Raw genomic sequence first — 19642 nt, 5'->3', positions numbered from 1 at the left:
TCCCATTTATGCGGTTTTGAGCTAATATATTATTTAAATTCACATCGCCCTTTGAAGGGGACTATCATTTCATCAATTGATAATTTTTCCTCTAATTGAATCTTTCTCATGTTCATTTTTAATGCACTAATAAATGGTATTAGTTTGAAAAGTTTATCGTAATTAGGCTGGCCCCTAAGGATTATATTATTATTATCATTAATATGAAATTATTTTCTCAATTCCAAGAATCTGTTTCTTGTCATGCATTGAGAAATTTGAGGAATCACTGTCTCTATAGCCCAATATTGCCTTATTGATGGCAATTTAACAATGCCCGTATAAAGGTGAATTCCGAGAAATTTTTCAATTTCACTACTATTTATTTTTGTTGATTTGCCAGATAATTGAAAAGAATAAATATTCGTTTGCTCTACTAAATTGTTAATAATATCATCGTCTATAAATTTTTTAAAATATTTGTAAGGCGAAATTTCCTTATCAGGTGGAGGCAAAAATTCTTGTTTAAATTCTGTATTATATTTATATAAATCCTTATTTCGCCATAGGGTTTTCCTATTACTTGGGATAATATCATAATCATAATTTTCCAGTTCCAACCCAATATCTGGTAAAATATCATAGGTCATATTTAGATCAACTACTGTGGCATTTTCAAAGTCATCATCCTTCTCAATATCTACATCAGATATATCTCCCTCTGGTATAATACATGTTGAGGTCATCTAAAAATTATTTATAAAATTTTTAAAAAAATATAAAATAAAATTTTCACTTTCTTAACTTTTTGCAAATATTATAGTGGCTTGCTAAATGGAAAATAGCCAATATTCAATTCTTACTATATCATATTTTCAATATTTAATTTTAAAAAATTTATGGAAAAAATTACATAAGAAAATCCCAATGTTACCAATTTGGATTTTCTTTAAAAAATCATATGTTATTGTTAATTTTTTTTTTTACTAAACATGAAATACTAGTAATAATCTATCATAAAAATATTATTTACCTTTGATTTATATATATTTATATAGAATGGTAATCGATGTAAAAGTGTAAAAATTTTGGCGCCTAAAATACCGAACTTTGAACTTATATTCTGATCAGGGTTGTGCATTTGACCGGTCAAATACAATTCGGTCAATTGACCGATATTTGACCGGTCAAATATGGTCAAATTCAAATAAATGTTTTTTACACCAATATTAACTTTATTTTGCATTTATATAATATTATAATATATCTATGTATAATAATAAATATCATAATATTTTTTAATTCATTCTATAGTCAATGTTTTACCCTCCGTGGCAGAGTCTTGTTCCGATTCATATTCAATATCATTATTTTCTTTAATATTTTTAATCAATCTTAAATTATGATACACTCTTACTAATTTTCCTGCTGTAGAAGCCTTTAATCTATTTCTGTTTTTCGTGTGAATATTGCCCCAAACCGACCAATTTCTTTCAGAAGAAGAAGTCGAACTAGGAAATGTTAGTAAAATATTAGCGACTTCTCTTAATGGGCAAGGTAGGCAAAATGCATTCCACCAATTTGAGGCCGAAATTTGATTGTTTCTTATGGAAGTTACAACTTTCCACATATTATGGCTATTAAATATACCGCTTTTGCTTCTGAAATTTACTATATTACTCAAAATATTTTGATTATCACCACCTTGTAAAATACCCAATTCTTGTATTATATTACAGCTTCATCAAATTCAGTATTAGTAAGATGCTCCCCTTGATATTGGGGGTCCAATAAATAAGCAGCATTGTGAGCACATGTATTTAGATCAGTTTTTCTCTTTTCAAACATAACCTTAATTTTTTTTTCTTGAGATGGAGAAAATATAGAATCATGGCATGTGATTGTATTATGTGTTTTTCCAAATTAAGCATCTCGTTTTTTACTTGGGCCAAAGTACATTTATCCCCTTGCACTTTCAACAATGAGGTAGCTAAAGGTTGGAGTATAGCTAAAAATTTTAAATTTTTCGTCCAAAATACTTCGTTTAATATATTATTGGTAATTTCTATGGGACAAATATCACAAACAGCTTCTTCAACAACTGATGCTTTTAGAGCTTTCTTGCATATTTGAATTTGCTCCATACATTTTATTGACGATGCCCATCTTGTTTGGCTAATTGTACATAATGTCGATGGTATGCCATGAAGATTCTTATTACGGGAAAATACTGCAGCTGGTATGTGTTTATTCTTGAAAAATTTAACAATTTTTTTAATTATTGAAATATGGTCACTGAAGGCGTTCAATCGTTCAAAATCGTGAAAGAATAACTGCAATGTATGCGCTGCATAACCATAACATTGTATATGATTATAAATAGATTCAGATTTTAAATTCTCCAGGCTGCTTTCATGTTAGCGGCATTATCAGTAACTAAAGAATATACTTTTACCGGATTCAATTCATGAATTACATTTTTAAATTCCTGGGCAATATAATCTGCCGTATGGCGATTTTCCTCAGTATTTAGAAATTTGTAGAACACTGGAACAGGCGTCATCACCATAAAATTAATAATACTCTCGTTTCTAATGTTGCTCCAGCCATCTGATACAATTGATAAGTAAGGAGCTTTATCTATTATATCTGCAACTCTCACCTTCATATCACCTGACGCTTTGTCTAGAAGATATCCAGCCAGCTGCCTTCTCCTGGGTAATGTGTAATTAAGACGTATTTTTTTAAAAAATTCTTGGATGTAGGGATTTTCAGTGATGTGGAAAGGTAAATTGCTCGCATATACAGCCTTTGCAAACAATTGATCCAGCTCATTTTTTTCTTTGGGATTAATTCTATCTATGAAACCGGTTATACAAGATTGAGATTTATATTTAATCGCCTTGCTTATAGATTGATTAGAAATAATGGAATCAGATTCTCCTGAGTCACAAGACAAAATATTGTTCATTTGATAATCATTCTCACTAATTTCACCCAATTCTTCATTAGAGTTAGACTTAGAAGTATTACAAATTACATTTGTGATATTTTTTGTAGAGGTTGATATTTTGGAATTTGAATAAAATTTTTCCTTAATTATAACAGGGCACATAGTACAGCTGCTTAATAAATGTTTGACCATTCTATCAACGTGGGTGATATAGGACATCTTGCAAAACTTGCACACCGCTTTAACTGATTTACCATCGCGTACTTCTTGAAAATGTTTCCAAACATGATGCTTTGGTTTGACCATAATCCCTAATATATTAAAATTTAACAAAAAATGATTTTGATTATTGTAAAGTTAATCAATCTTAACTATTTTATAATTATCGACCAATTATTCCAATAATTTCTTAATATTATAAATATAATATAATATATATAACTTTTTACCAGAATTGAATAATATTCCGTAAATCTGACCAGAACAATTAAAATGAAAATTAATTTTAAAAACCAAATATAGCAAGTGTAAGTAAAACAAATGAGAATTAATATAATTTATACTCGGCTAAATATTAAATAAAATTTAAATTTATTAAAAAATAAGAATGAAAAAATTATATTATGATTATAATAAATCGGGTATCTTTATTTTTTTTAAGAAAAATGAATTGAAAAAAATAAAGAAGGCGAGAAACGGCAATGATTAGGCAAAAAAATAACTAAAAATATTACTATATTTAGAAAAATTACATATTTATATTTTAACAATAAAAAAATTCTTTTGTTTTTAACAATTCATGATACAAATAATTTTTTAAATAATTGTAACCTAATAAGATTGATAAACATGCTTTTAATGCATACTAGTTAATTATATCAAAATATTTATTCTCCATTAATATTTTAGAGTATTTGACCGGTCAAATACTCCTCCGGTCAATTGACCGACATGCCAACCCTGATTCTGATATAATAAAATAATGATTTTGACAGGTTAATGATAAAATATGAAGGAATAAATATTGTTTTGTAAATTAATGTGTCTAAATAGCAACTATTCGTTTTTTAAATATAAAAATTAATTGATTAAAAATTTTGATGACAAATGATCTCGCTGGGCGCGAAAGGGTTAATTCGCTCAAATTTTATTAAATAAGCCAGTTACATGGAAGTGCTGCCCAAATTTTTGCAAATATAAATCTATTAGACGAAATTTTCCCAAAATTTTGGCAAATAAGCCAGTTACACGGAAGTGCTGTCCGAATTTGTTAAGCATAAATCTGTTACCAAAGATTTACACGCATTTTGTCAAATATTAACCTATTAAGTGTGCATGTATATGTAAACTATTGACTTATTTACGCTACTTATAATATCTTACTTGTTGACACTACAAATAACCAAGATTTTTATTTTGAAATTAATTATATTTGTAACGCCGTGATGAAAAGTTTAAAATTTATAAAAAGCTGGGAGATACAGTATAATATTTTTGGAGCGCTGATTATACTATTAATATGGGTATGTAGTTTAGTTTGGGGCAGGAGAATGTAGAGGAATCGCAGCCTGAGAATAACAGGACAAACATTAACCATTGAGGGACATAATGGAGAGGAGGATATGATGATTAAAGTAACCTGGTTACCTGTACAGCAGTTAATTAAGGGGTGGACAGATAGTGATATAAGTAAAAATGTATATGGTAATTTCGAGAATAATCAAGAGTTGCGACAGTATAGAGAGTCCAGAAAAAATTATAGGGGAAGAAGATATGAGATAAGACAAAATTTTGAGTCGCGAGGAAGAGGAGTAATGAGTTGTTTAATTGTGGTAAACCAGGTCATATGCTCAGAGATTGCTGCGAGGCAAAATGTTTTATTTGTGAAAAGTTGGGACATATAGCTCCTTATTGTCCAGGTAAGCAAGATAGATTAAGATGCGCGGGTTGTGGTCGATTTGGGCATAATAAAGAGGAGTGCAATACGAGCAATTACAAAGCGGGTTTCCCCATAAAGATGGGTCCGAGTGCTTCGAATGTGAGGACGATTGAGCGGTAGAAAGTGGAAGGAGTTCGGGCAGTAAATATCAAGAAAAGGGAGGAGAAAAATATGGAATGTTTTCGATTCCGAATGGAGGGACATGTGGCGATGGACTGTAAAAATTTGTGACTATATGATGGCGAAAAATTTGCAAGACGGGTCGGGGAGCGGGGGTTGAAAGGGACAAAAGAGGAGTTTTATCAGAGAAAAACAAATAAAGAAGGATGTGTAAATATGCTACAAGAGAGTCTAGTACATGATCCTTGTCCAAGAGTGATTATAAATTTAGGTGGGAGAATGGTTCCCATGTTTGATACGGGAGTAGCCATTTCAGTAATTGGATATAATGGATATCAGAGTATTTGGCCTGGTGAAATGATAGAGAATGAGGGGTTAAGAAATGACAATTCGATGGGACCCTGTTAGCTGCGATGGGTAGGGTGGAGATTGTAGCAACATTGGAGAAAGAATTGAAATATTAGATTTATGGGTTATCAATCGGAATATAGAAGCGGTGTTGGGATGGGATTGGATAACTAGGATTGGTCCATGGTATAGTAGGGGGTATTTTCATGGTGGGGTATATTCGTACCAATAAAGATGAGGAATATGCCGTTATGACCTTGAGAGAGAATGTGTTTCCGGGAATTGAGACCATGTTTAATGAGGGAACCAGAGAAAATAATTCTAGGAGCGAAACAAGGAAAAATAAGTCAAGGAGCGAAACAAGGAAAAATAAATCAAGGAGCAAAACAGGGAGCAAAAATTTAAGGAGCGAAACAAGGAAAAACAATTCTAGGAGCGAAACAGGGAGCGAAATTTAAGGAAAGATAAAAGGAAAAACAATTCTAAGAGCGAAACAAGGAGCTATGTCAAGGAGCTAGGCAAGAAAAAAATTCAAGGAGCGAAGTAAGGAAAAGTAATAATAGAAGAGAAATAAAAAGAATAATGCTGGGTGCGGAGTAGGGAAAAAGGATTCTAAGAATGAAGTAGTGGAAAGGAATTATGAGAAAGGAGGAGGAAAGAGGAATTGGGAAGGTGGAGATAGGACAGCAAGAAAGGCAAAGAGTGATGGAGGCAAAGACGTCAGAAAATCGGGTAGTAATGAAGGACAGGACACTGCCCAGTGAAAAAGAGTTGATAAAAAATGAAGAAGATGGAAGAAAATTGGCTATGACCCAAGTGCAAGAAGGAGTTCGGAGATTAGTACAAAGTTATCAGGAAATTTTCAACGAAGACTTAGGATGCCTCAGAGATTATGAAGTAGACATTAAGTTAAAAGATGGCTGTGTTCCAAAGTTCTGTGCGTTACGACAAATACCGTTTGAATGGAGAAAGGACGTGGAGCTGGAATTGGATCAATAGGTACAAAGATAAATTGTTTGTCCTGTGGAATACAATGAGTGGGCAACTCCGCTGGTGCCTGAAGAAAGCTAATGGAAAACTTCGTTTATGCGCAGATTTTCAAGTCACGTTAAATCCATGGGTTGTGGAGGTATCCGTTGCCAAGAATTGAAGAATTACTAGCCAATTTAAAGGGAAGCGTTTATTTTTCAAAAGTAGATTTCTCTAATGCCTATCTACAATTACGTGTAAAATCGGAGATAAAGAAATTATTAACTATTACTACGTTTAAGGGATTGTTCGCATTCTGTAGATTACCATTCGGACTTAGTGCCTCGGCTCCTATTTTTCAACTTACCATGGCTGCCGTTTTCCAGGGAATGGAAGATGGATGATGTGTTAGTGACGGGCAGAACGCCCGAACAATATGAATGGAGATTGGAAGAAGTGTTTCGAAGAATCAAAGAAAAAGAATTAAGAGCCAGCGCGGAGAAAAGTGTGTTGGGGGTTACCGAAATAACATATTTGGGGCATAACATCACGGGAAGGAGGTATGGCCTTTGGACCGAAATATGACAGGAATTAATAATATGATAAGACCTAATAATAAAGCTGATGTACAGGCCTTTTGGGGGATGGTAAATTATTATCATCGGTTCGTAGCAAACTTTGCTCAAATAGCAACGCCCTTATATCAATTGTTAAAGAAAGGGGGAAAATTTGATTGGACAGATGAGCACGAGGAGTCCTTCAAAAAATTGAAATGTAGAATAGGAAAAGAACCTGTGTTAGTATGTTTTAATAATGAATTGGAAGTCATATTAGGGTGGATGCCTCTAATAAAAGTGTAGGAGCATTGTTGCATTATATTAATGAAGTTGAAAGGCCTGTGCTATTTTTTTCAAGGATATTTAGGGCAGCAGAGACCAGGTATTCAGTAATAGAGCAAGAAGCATTGGCCGTTATTTTCGGACTAATTAAGTGTCGTGAGTATTTAATTGGACGCAGATTTGTTATTTACATAGACCATAAGCCGCTTGTACATCTTTTCAAAAAGGACAATAAGGAATTAATGCTATCCCCCCCGGTTACAAAGATGATTACTGCTAATGGGGAGTTTTGGTCCAAGTGAAATATCGCAGAGAGAGAGAAAATTATTTACCGGACGTTTTATCCAGGTGCGGAGCGGGGGAGGATTTCGGGGAGAAAGAGCAAGAGGAACGGGAAGAAGAAAAGGAGCAAGGACTGATTAGAATTATGGTTAGAATATCTAGAGGAGGGTCCGTGACATGGGAGGAAATTAAAAGGAGTTTGAAGGATCGGGAACTGAGACGGATCAAAGCTTGCCTTAAGGGACGGAAAACGTGGGAAGATGGAGACAAGACCTATAAATATACACAAAAATTGGCAATGATAGATGAATGTTTGGTGCGAGGAAATAGGAGTGTTATACCGTCCAAGTTAAGGGAAGCTGTAATGGCGATGATTCATGCTGGACATCAAGGAATGGAGAGGATGAAGCAATGGGGACGGGAATATGTTTGGTGGCCAGGAATGAACAAAGACATTGAAAATATCAGTCGAGCTTGTGTTAGATGTAATTCTTGGGCTCCAATGCCTCGAAAGGATAAGGAAAGTGTGTGGCCGTAAGCAACTCAGCCTTGGGAACGCATCCACTTGGATTTTTTTGACTTTGAGAATAGAATATATATTGGTGGTAGATGCTTTTTCAAAATGGGTAGAGTATGAGTCGTGATAAAAGTATTGAAAAATTTATGGGCTAAATTTGGGGTCGCTAGGACAGTAGTGACGGTTGGGGGTCCTGCTTTTAATAGTAGACAGTTCAAAGTCTTTTGTGCGGAAACTGGAGCGAAACACATTTTAGCGCCGCCGTATCATCCAAGTTCAAATGGACAAGCGGAGAGGATGGTAGCGGTAGTCAAGAACTGGTTGAGAAAGTCAAAGAATGGAGGCGGAAAGATGTAGGTAGCAGTGGCGTATTATAACAACAGTAAAATGGGGGAGGAGTCGTCGCCGGCAGAGAGGTTTTTAGGACGGAGAACTAGAATTTGGTTGGATTCGCTGAAACCGACAAGACAGGGAAAGAAGCTGTCCGAGACCAGGAAAGAAGCTGTCCGAGACCAGGAATGAAGCGGAATTCAAGGTAGGGCAGACAGTATGGGCGAGGATATTTGGAAGTAATAAGAAATGGGAATCCGGGGTGATCATGGAAAACATGGAACACAAATTAAATCGAGTGAAATTCATCGACGGAAGAGAGGGAGTACGGCATCGAGAACAATTGAAAAGGGGCGTGGAACCTGGGAGATTACGATCGGGATTATAAATAGGATATAATTGATGAGATAATGAATATTGATCGAAAATTCAGGGTGGAAAAATATTCATCTTAGTATGGTGCTCAATATATCCTAGGAAAATGGAAGGGAAAAGTTAAACCAGAGGTATGCTAACTCAATACAGGGGTGATTGATAATAATAATAAAAAAGGGAATCAACCATATAGGGGTTAATGGGACAAAATGGTTAATGGAAGGTGTAAATGATAAATGGAGCCAGATCGAAATAAGACGTGATTTCTACAAGGAATCGACAATAGCGGCACATAAAGGGAGAAGACTCAATAAACTAACCACCGTATAAATTCGTGAAAACACCATAAAGGGACGATAATTATGTAGGGTGAGAGGTGAAATGAGAAGTTGGGTTTTCAATTAGTGGGGGCGTGTTATGTGTATCGTGTTTTAGGTATAGCATGGAGTCATTTTGTATAATAAGCATTTTATTTGTGATTAATATTTTTTGCGCATTCATTCTTTTAATTTTTATTTGTGATTAATATTTTTTTTTGCGCACAAAAACGGCTAACTCAATATTATCGCCAGAAAAATATTGAGTAAGCCTCGAAATTTCGATACTATATGTCTAGACCTTTGCTCCTTCTATGAGCAAAATTTTCAGGCTTGCATAATATTTTTCTGGATAAAAAACTGAGTTAGCCGTTTTTAAAAATGGGCTCAAAACGAGCCGTTTAACGACATATTTTATTTTTTTTTATTCTAAACAGATATTTAATTTATTACAAATTGATACTATAAAAAATTTGTGTAAATAATATTTTGAGAATAACTATGTATTTATAAAAAAAATAAAAATGATATTTTAATTAATAAAAAATATAACATATATTATATATTATATAATAATGTATTTAATATTTTGCGTATTTATTCCATGGCAAAACTATAATTTTATTATATAATTGATACTATGAGTGTTAGCTAGTGTTAACTTTCACCAAATATTATATTAATCATAACTATATATAATCATTATAACCATATCTAATTGACGAATATAATAATTCATGTTGTATAAATTTTTTTTAAAATACGGCTCGGGTTTTTTAAAAAACGGGCCGGGCCTGGCCGGGCTTAGGGCCGGGCCTGCAGGTCTCTGAGATATATATATAGATAAAAAAAGGAAATAAAAACAGTTGTCGTTTTTCCAGTTGTTGTCTATTTTTTTTAGAAATTTTCTTTAGATAAAATTAAACTTTGTTCAAAAGAAAAGAAGAAAGAAAAAAAATATTACAAGTAAGAAATTATATATTTTATTGTAAAAGTGCAGTAAGAGAAAAAGAAAATAAATATGTTAATGCATTCTTTAATGATATTAATATATATTGGAATTACCTGTTAAATAATTAGTTATCATAGATTTAATAATATAATATATTTTTATATTATTATAAAAATTAGGGCTGTGCCGATATTAAATATCGGATAGGATCGGTACCGATATTTGGCGTTTACCGAAAATATCGGATCGGGCCGATACCTGTAAAAATCGATCCGATTTGGTCTTTTTACTTTTCTTTTTTTTGTTATTTTATTTATGTATATTTATTTGACATTATTATAAAATTTTCTAAATAATTTTTTTAAATTTTATTTCTTTTTTAAAATAGATTTATAGTATTTTAAAATATTTTTTTATAAAAATAGAAGGGAACACCCAAAGTTTTATTTATTTTAAATCTTTTTAAATAACGCCAATTTTTTATTTCTACTCTAAATAAAAGAATTTTTTTAAATATGGTATCTGAATTATGGAAATATTTACAAAAGACAAAGATAATTTTGCAAAATGCGTTATTGCGGATCTAACCCTGCCTACAGGACGGCAGGAGATATAGATAGTCCATATCGTAGACGCTTATTCCCAGAAAATCTAGAGGCTCTCATATTTATTAAAAAAATCTAATATATTATAATTTTATATATTAAATATTACAATCTTATAATTCCAACATAAAATGGATATATTATTAAATATATATTTTTTTATTATAGTCTTAATTGTAGAAATAAAAAAATTAAATTAAATTCGTAATTCGATTTTTTGCATAAAAAATATTGATTTCTTAATTACATTTGGTTCAAACGGGGGTGATTAAAAATCAGTAAAAATATCGGATCGGGGTTGAAGCAATATCGGAAATATCGGATCGATGAAAAATATGTGGATCGGCACAGCCCTAATTATAATATTTTCTAAATAATTTTTTTAAATTTTATTTCTTTTTTAAAATCGATTTATAGTATTTTAAAAGTTTTTTATAAAAATAGAAAGGAACACCCAAAGTTTTATTTATTTTAAATCTTTTTAAATAAAGCCAATTTTTTTATTTATACTTTAAATAAAAGAATTTTTTAAAATATGGTATCTGAATTATGGAAATATTTTACAAAAGACAAAGATAATTTTGCAAAATGCGTTATTGGGGATCTGAGTCTGCCTACAGTACGGCAGGAGATATAGATAGTCCATATCGTAGAAGCTTAGTCCCAGAAAATCTGGAGGCTTTCATATTTATTAAAAAAATCTAATATATTATAATTTTATATATTAGATACTACAATTTTATAATTCATACCAACATAAAATGGATATATTTTAAATATATATTTTTTTATTATAGTCTTAATTGTAGAAATAAAAAAATTAATTTCATAATTCTATTTTTTGCATAAAAAATTTTGATTTCTTAATTACATTTGGTTCAAACGGGGGTGATTAAAAATCAGTATAAATATCGGATCGGTTTTGAAGCACTATCGGTAAATATCTATCGGATCGGTAAAAAAATATGTGGATCGGCACAGCCCTAATAAATATATTATAATTTTCTCAATTATAAATTAATAAAATCACTTTCATTGTTGTGTATTCATAATAATTGTCTAATTATGTTTATTAAACGTCTTAAAATTCATTTGAATTAAGTATTTATGTAGATAATTAAGATAATAATTTATAAAATCATAAAATAGATAAGTGGTTAGTTTTATATTAAAATAGATATGTTTAACATACAGATAATTGATTAAATTAGTGAATAATTAGATTTTTAAATACTTAAAAAAATAAAGAAATATCAACATAGATCCTTTTACAAGTATTTTACACTATTTCATATTTATAATAAAATTCTTAAATAATATATTATGGCCAGTTATTACATGGCCTACCCCAGTCTATCCTAAGTAAAATAGGATAGGCTTCTAAAAATCTGCATTTGTATACCTCTAATTTTGTTAAATATTTTTAATTGGAAAAGAGTTGATGTTTAATTTACATAATATATACCTTAACTTTTGCCAATTTTCTTCGAATTTTCATAGTTATCGTGTCCTTTAGATAATCACCACTCAAAATGTCCCAGGTGAGTCTCTCGATGAAAGCATTAAACCAACACAGTTCAGCATGAATCTTTAGACAATCCTCTAACATCACCTTAAAAAATAGTTGAAATTGTTTATATATTCCCAGATATAAGGTTATGACGATAGAGTAAAATTATAATTATATTCTGAAAAATCTTTAAATGATATATTATATCATCACCATGACCTTAAATAATACATCACCTCAAGAGATGATTTGTTAATAATAAAGATTCTATTAACTTTTTGTACAATTATATATCAATTTATTTAGATATAGTTTTAATATCTTTTTATTCCATTATATATTTATAATCGCGTATAGGGGAGACCGGGATAAAGTGATTGACGGAGTAACAATGTTAAACGAATAACTTCATAACCCTAGAGCTTAAATACTTTAATTTTGATGTGAAGATGTATTTTTATATCTACTTTCATACGTATGATTATCTTTTGAAAAACTTTCCCGGTTGGGAATATTTAAAAAACGGTTTTTACAAATTACATTCCAGTATTTTGCTTTTAGCAAAATTTAGAGCTAAGATTTTAAAAATTTGTTCTTTAAAGTCATAGCTATAAAATAATATATTTGAATAAGGATTTACACACTATATATCATCGTAGGGTTATGGTGCTATGGGTAAAATGGTTAAAATACTCCGTCTGATTTAAGCTGTAAAAAGATATTATTAAATTAACGTCTAAACCATATAAAATGTAACTTTAGTGCAAAAGAAACATTATTAAATAGCAGTCGTTAAAGAATCTAAATACAAGAATCTAATTATTATTAACAACAATTCCATTGATGTTCAAAAATATTTAAAGCAAATAAATTTATTTATAATTTTTCTAAATAATTTTTTAAATATTCCCCTGACTTTTAATGAATAAAAGTTTAATGTAAAATTTTTTAAAAAAATAAATGTACGTTTTAAATATTGATAAGGGGTAATATTGACATTTTATTATTATTTTATATAGTGTTCGTTTTGAATGAGAACAAATATAAAAATATTGCTTATATATTTTGTGCTCATAATAAGCTAAGTTTCTGTCCGAAAACATTGGCGAACCCTGTATATAAATATGATAAAAATTATGTCTGTATCTAGATACGTTTTTGATGAATTATTTGTATATCGATCCATTTAATAAGTAGTATCTTTTAACAACTCTGATAAATAACTTGTGTTATTTGTGAAATTTTATGAATAGTCTCAAAGGAAGAATAATTGAAATATACGATGTGCCTAAAATAGGCACATTCATAATTTACTATTTTTGATATAATTAATTAAACAATATAGCTATCAATTTTATTTTAATCACTATGATGCTTAGCCACTTTACTCTGGGTATAGGGTAAAATGGCACACTTCACATACTTAATCACAGCTCCTAAAGTATCATAGGTAGAGAGCTACACTTTTTTTATTTTGTAGATGACGAATTTGATTACTAATAAATATATAATTTGTTCTGTTTTATTAATATTTCAAAATAATATGGTAAAAATGCAATATATCAATCGTTTTACCCCAGTCTCCCACACCTTAATTGATAATCATTCTACGATTTTTATATTTCTATTATCATCTGAAATTCTTATAAAATAATATATATGTTAAAGAAATATGCTTATACTACATTATTAGGAATTATAATAAACTGTCCCATTAGTACACCTTTAAAAAGTATGTTCCAACCCTTTTTTCTTTACTTCCTTTAAATTATATTAACTAAAGATTAAGATATATTATGAGAAGGGTTAGAGAATATAACCTGATCATTACTATCATGGTATTTGAAGCCTTTTAGTTCTAAATTTTTAACATTCTTAGCATATAAGCTGTGATCCTTATCTAGTCTATTCAGCAAATTAGTCTTAGAATTATCAGTTGCTAAACTTTGAGGATGTTTGGATGAGATCGTTGATTGTTCAGAGTTAACATATGATGTTCCTGGAAATTTTTTTAGAAGACCCTCAAATATTAGTGGGCACAGATAAAGTCTAAGTTCTTGCTAAAAAAATATGTAAATAATTCTTGTTATTTGGTATGATAAATTATTATCCTATCCTATCTTATTAATTTTGATATCAATATTTGATTTGTGCGCAAGATAAGCTTGTAAAACTTACGTGCATTTATGATAATAGAAACTCTGAAATACTATTTAGGGGTAGGTTTATTGTTCAATTAAGTGATAATTTAACCAAAATTGAAAAGTATTGTATAAATGTATTTTACAGTGTCTATATGAAGTGTCGGATCAAAGAATATGCCCTTTTCTCCGAAATTTTCCTTTTTCAAACTATTTTGGTTAGCTCGGTGAATCTCAGAATGGTCAAAGTGATTGGAAGATGTCGATTCGGAGTCGATTATATGAGAAGTGGGAGAGATGTTGCGCTTTCCCTTGACCCATAGTGCGGTGGAGGACCTAGGATCAAGTTTACTGTCAAAATCTCGGCATAAAGAAACCAAATCTGATCCCGACCAATGTTTCGACATAGGACCGGGTAGGCTAAATAAATCACAATAAAGGCGGATAAACATATTGTCGCTTGAGTTATTTCGTTATGATTATATTATATTTAGGGATGGATGCTTTCGTCTATTTCGATGCGTAAAACCCTTAGAAAATATTTCATTTTTTTTCTTTCCAAAAAATCAATATTTTGTATTTAATGGCAGTGTTGTTAATCCATTAACGGATAGCGTACCAATTATGGTATATTGATCAATTAAAATTTTATCCATTTATGATTTTATTAAAAAATTTTAATTATTTTTTTCTTTTCATTCTTTACAATTTTGGCTTATTTTTGCAGGTTAACAACTTGTTCTCCAAATCTTCATATTTATAAAAAAGATAAATAATATGTTTAGCATATTTGTTAGAATCATCAGTAAACAATTATTTTAAAATATATAAAAAGAGATAATTGTTGTTTCATTATATAAAATGATATCAAAATTATATTTTTTAATTTATCACTAGATTAAATTATATGAATTATTTTCCTGTACCAGTGAAATTATCATACTTCCAGCAAGTGCTATGGCGAAAATGATATAGAGAACAATTTAGTAGATAATTCGAATCTACATGATATAGTAGAGAAAACTCTAATATATAGTGGTGATCATAAGCGTATTAGTAATTAGAAATTCCGATGAAAAAACTAAAGAAACGATCAAATGGGTATGCTTAATCATTTGGCAGGGTAAAAATATTGATAGGAATTTTATAGTGGGTATCAGGATCCTTCCGGGAACAAATATTCTGGCTGAATAAAATAGACTTATCTATTCCTCTTATTCGAAAAACCGTGTCTCATACATTTAAAAATGAAATGACTTTAGTTTAACTTTTCCTTAAAGACCTTTTCCTTTATTGATCGGATCGACCTATTTCCTTTTTTGATCGGACCTTTTCCAATAGCGTTACGTTACATGTAACGCTTTTATAATTCTATCAATTTGATAATATAACGAAGAGCACTGTAACTTAATTTTAAAACGTATAACCTTTGTTTTTCGGTATTTTTAAAATTTACTCATTCATTCATAATTGATAAAAATTTAAAACATCATGATATTTTCAGAAAACGAATTTATAGAAGCTGAAATTATTATGGATGATGATGAAATTAATGCCAAAGTAGATGAATTTAATACCATAGACTGTATTAATATCGATGAAAAGAAAGTTTTTTATTTTAGAATTTACATGCATCATTTAATGAATGTTATTTACTTAATCGAGATAATTAAAACTACAAGACCTTTTGAAACTATAATATCCTTAAAGATAAGATCTCCTGCGCTTGTTTCTAAGCCCAGTCCTGGAGACGCACATAAACACCTCTACAGATAAATTTTATTTATATCCAGAGTTGGAATTTAATTCTGCAAAGAAGTGATGTCAAAGTTAATTTTATATATTTTTTTATAATTTAAATAAAAATTTTAAAAATGACAATAAAATAAATTCTGAAAAATATACATATCTAAAAATTATATGCCATATCTATATAAAAAAATATGTAAAAAGAAAACTATTTTTAAAAAAAATAACTCGTTAGGTTAAGTCGGTGGGGCTTAATGACCCATGTATATATATAGTTTGAAATCAATATATGACATGATAAAAGAAATTTTTATTCGTTATAAAACAAATTTATCATCCTCCGCTACCGTGCAACGCCCTTTTCCTTTTCTAATAGAAGATTAAATTTCTATTTAAAAAATTAGTTCCTTTATCAAATGCTTAAAATTATATTTCTTTGTTAAAATTACTTTCGATAAAAAATATAAATAAAATAGTAGTTTATAGTTTTTACTGTCTTTTATTATTTTAATGACATGCAGCAAATTAAATTATTAAATTTTTTTAATGTAGCTAATGTTTTGTAATCGTTACATGTTCTTATTAACGGTAACGTTACCGTTAATTTGTGGGAATTTTTCATAGCGGCCGCCCCCATACCTTCCATTTTGCGGGGATACGGCCGGGTTCCCTTAAATGGCTTCTTTGAATTACATGATTTTTATTACTTCTTATTTTTGAAAAATAAGTTCAAACGATTTACATTTTTAAAATAACACATCTAAAATCATATTCATTGCACATATAAAAAAATATTCATTGAACATATTTTTTAAATTATATTTACGATATTGCATTATAAAATTAAATCATATATCACATATTAAATATTTTATATACTCAATATATAAAACAATTAATTACACATAAAATTATTGAAATTATACAATATTTCACAGAGAATAAAATTGCTGAACTTATAAAATTAGGCATTGATCATATTGTAAATAGATATATAAGATAATATAAATCTCTCATTAACTTTGAACCTTGAGCAAATAAACAAGAATATCTTCAAGTTCAATCTGCGCTAAAAGTTCTCGTTTAACTGACATCATTAAAAACCCTTATAATTTTTCTTGGCCTATATTATCTCTCAGCCTATTTTTTATAATTTTAACTTTACTAAATGTTCTCTCGCAATTAACCTGCGTAAATTACAAAGTAAAATGTATTCATATGCCAAAAATAAATTAGTGTATGCACTTGTGTGCATATTGTATCTTTTAAGAATTTCATACATGCATTAAACACTTGTTACATATATTATTACACTATGAGTTATTATCATTTTGAAATAAAGGCCTTTTCAGAAATACCCTTACTATTTATTTGATTAAAATGCCTTGAGTGCAAATATTCACATTCAAAATAAGCTCTCTATTCGCAGAAAACCGTTCGGACAAAGCTGTTTATAATTTGATCAATTATAGGGCGAAATACTTAGACCCTATAAAGGTCAATAGATTCTTGAGGATGTTCACCTTGGCCTTCATCCTATATATTCTCTTCGCTCGTCCTATTCGATTTTTTAGCAAAGCATTCTGTACCCAGATACTCTTCCGGAGCTGTGTCTCATTTAAATTATGAGTAATTTTTATTGCTTTATTTTGAATATCGATGATATAGAAGAATAAGTAAATCTTTTATCATTTTCCATGCTGACAAAATATCTAAATTTTTGTTTGATAATGAGTGGCTCCATTATTTAAAAAATTTCCAAATATATTATGGCTGCATTTAAAGTTTTAAATATATTATCGATCAAAGACTGCGCTTCTGAATCTAGGAAAATAATTCCCCAGAAAAAAAATCCCCGTTTTTTAAGATATTAAAAATAATAAAATAGGAGAAAAAATTCTGTATAAATATATCCATGGAATAAAAATCCTCAAATAATATATTTAAAATTTTGAGAAAATAAATTTCGGAAAATTATTTTCTAAGAATTATTATTGGGGACCAAAAATCCAATGACAAGACAAATTACAAAAAATCCAAGAGAATAGCTACAAAGGCGGCGGCTAGGGCCAAATCTATGGCATACGATGACATGTACGAAGATCCACATACCAAAGAAGGGCATAAAATATACAGATTAGCCAAACAGCGAGAAAAGAACTCTAAGGATATAAACGGGGCTCCGAAAGTAATCAAAAATAAAGATGAGAAATTGATAATAAAGGAAAAAGAAATAATGAATAGATAGAAAGAATATTTTCAGGAGCTTCTCAACTTTAATCCCCACATACTACATCTAGACGAACACTCCCCATGTCAAAACCTTGTACAGCCAATAACAGAACAAGAAATAATCACATGCCTCAAGCATATGAAAAACAACAAAGCTAAGGGGTTCAGACGATATTCCAATAGAAAGCGCTAAAGCACTATGAGATGATGGAATACATCTCCTCACAAATTTGAGAGGTCCCCCAAAAATGGAGGCAGAGCTATCTAGTTCCTATCTTCAAAAATAAAGGGGATCCACAAAATTGTCAAAATTACAGGGGCATAAAACTAATGTCACACTGTCTAAAACTATACGAAAAAATCTAGAAAAAAGATTAAGAGACATAATCGAAATAGGAGAGACTCAGTTTGGCTATATGCCTGGAAGATCAACAACTGATGCTATCCACGCAAGTAGGCAAATGAGTGAAAAATACAGGGAAAAGAACAAAAAGCTACACATGGTCTTTCTCGATCTAGAAAAGGCCTTCGATAGAATCAAGAAAACTTATCTGGCTACGCCACAAAAAGTTTCGCGAAAAATATATAAGAATAATACAGGATATGTATATGGGCCATACAACAATGGTCGGTAGCACAACAGGTAGTTCGAAGAAGTTCATCAAGGGTCGGCTCTCAGCCCATTTCTCTTCATTACAGTAATAGATGTATTAGCACAGTCTTTACCTCAAACAGTCCCGTGGAATATGATATTTGCATATGATATTGTGATACTTGCCGAATCTAAGGATGAAATGAAAGAAAGATTAGTGAGTTGGATAAATATCCTAGAAACGCACGGATTAAAAGTAAATAGAGAAAAGACGGAGTATATGGTGATAGGAGATGAAACAGAGAGTATTGATATAAATGGATGGCAGATATCGGCAATTGAAAGCTGCAAATATTTGGGCTCCACTATATAAACAAAAGGCACAATAGAAAAAGAGATAAAGAGTAAGATTAATCAAGGGTGGTTAAAGTGGAGATCTTTATCTAGAATGCTATTTGACAAAAGAATCCCACACAAATTAAAGGGAAAAATTTACAGTTCCATAGTACAACCAACTATCCTATATAGTTCGGAAACATGGCCAACCAAAAAATCAGACAAGAGAAGTCTACAAACTATGGAGATGAGAATGCTGAGGATGATTGCTGGGGTGATAAGAAAGGATAAAGTGCACAGTACAAGAATATTAAGTAGTTTAAAGGTAGTGCCCATTAAGACTAAGTTAATAGTAAACAGACTTAGGTGGTATGGGCACACAATGAGAAGGTCTATGAATATGAACTACATAGGAAATAAGGTTGAGAGTTTGAAAGTGATGGGCAAACGTAAAAGAGGAAGGCCAAAACTTGAGCCAGTATAAATTAGATAAAAGAGATTGTATGAATAACATAAAGTGGTGTTGAAGGAGCTTACCACCGGAAAAGGTGAAAGCT

General features: G+C 30.3%; 1 protein-coding gene across 4 annotated transcripts in view; it reads right to left on the bottom strand.

The window, feature by feature from the left end:
* The window catches only part of LOC135925874 (uncharacterized), a 131273-nt gene that overhangs the window by 56574 nt on the left and 55057 nt on the right, over window positions 1-19642 (bottom strand). For all 4 annotated transcript variants that reach the window (XM_065461429.1, XM_065461426.1, XM_065461427.1 and 1 more), the window contains 3 exons: window positions 14323-14596; window positions 13856-14095; window positions 11991-12137 (listed from right to left, as the gene is read on the bottom strand). In XM_065461429.1, coding sequence (XP_065317501.1) covers window positions 11991-12137; window positions 13856-14095; window positions 14323-14596 — 661 coding nt within the window. The remainder of the gene's footprint in view (window positions 1-11990; window positions 12138-13855; window positions 14096-14322; window positions 14597-19642) is intronic.

This window comes from Gordionus sp. m RMFG-2023, chromosome 3 (genome assembly GCF_954871325.1).
Source record: "Gordionus sp. m RMFG-2023 chromosome 3, tfGorSpeb1-WG-v2, whole genome shotgun sequence".
Lineage (NCBI taxonomy): Eukaryota > Metazoa > Nematomorpha > Gordioida > Chordodea > Parachordodidae > Gordionus > Gordionus sp. m RMFG-2023.
This window is presented reverse-complemented; position numbering and strand designations above follow the sequence as displayed.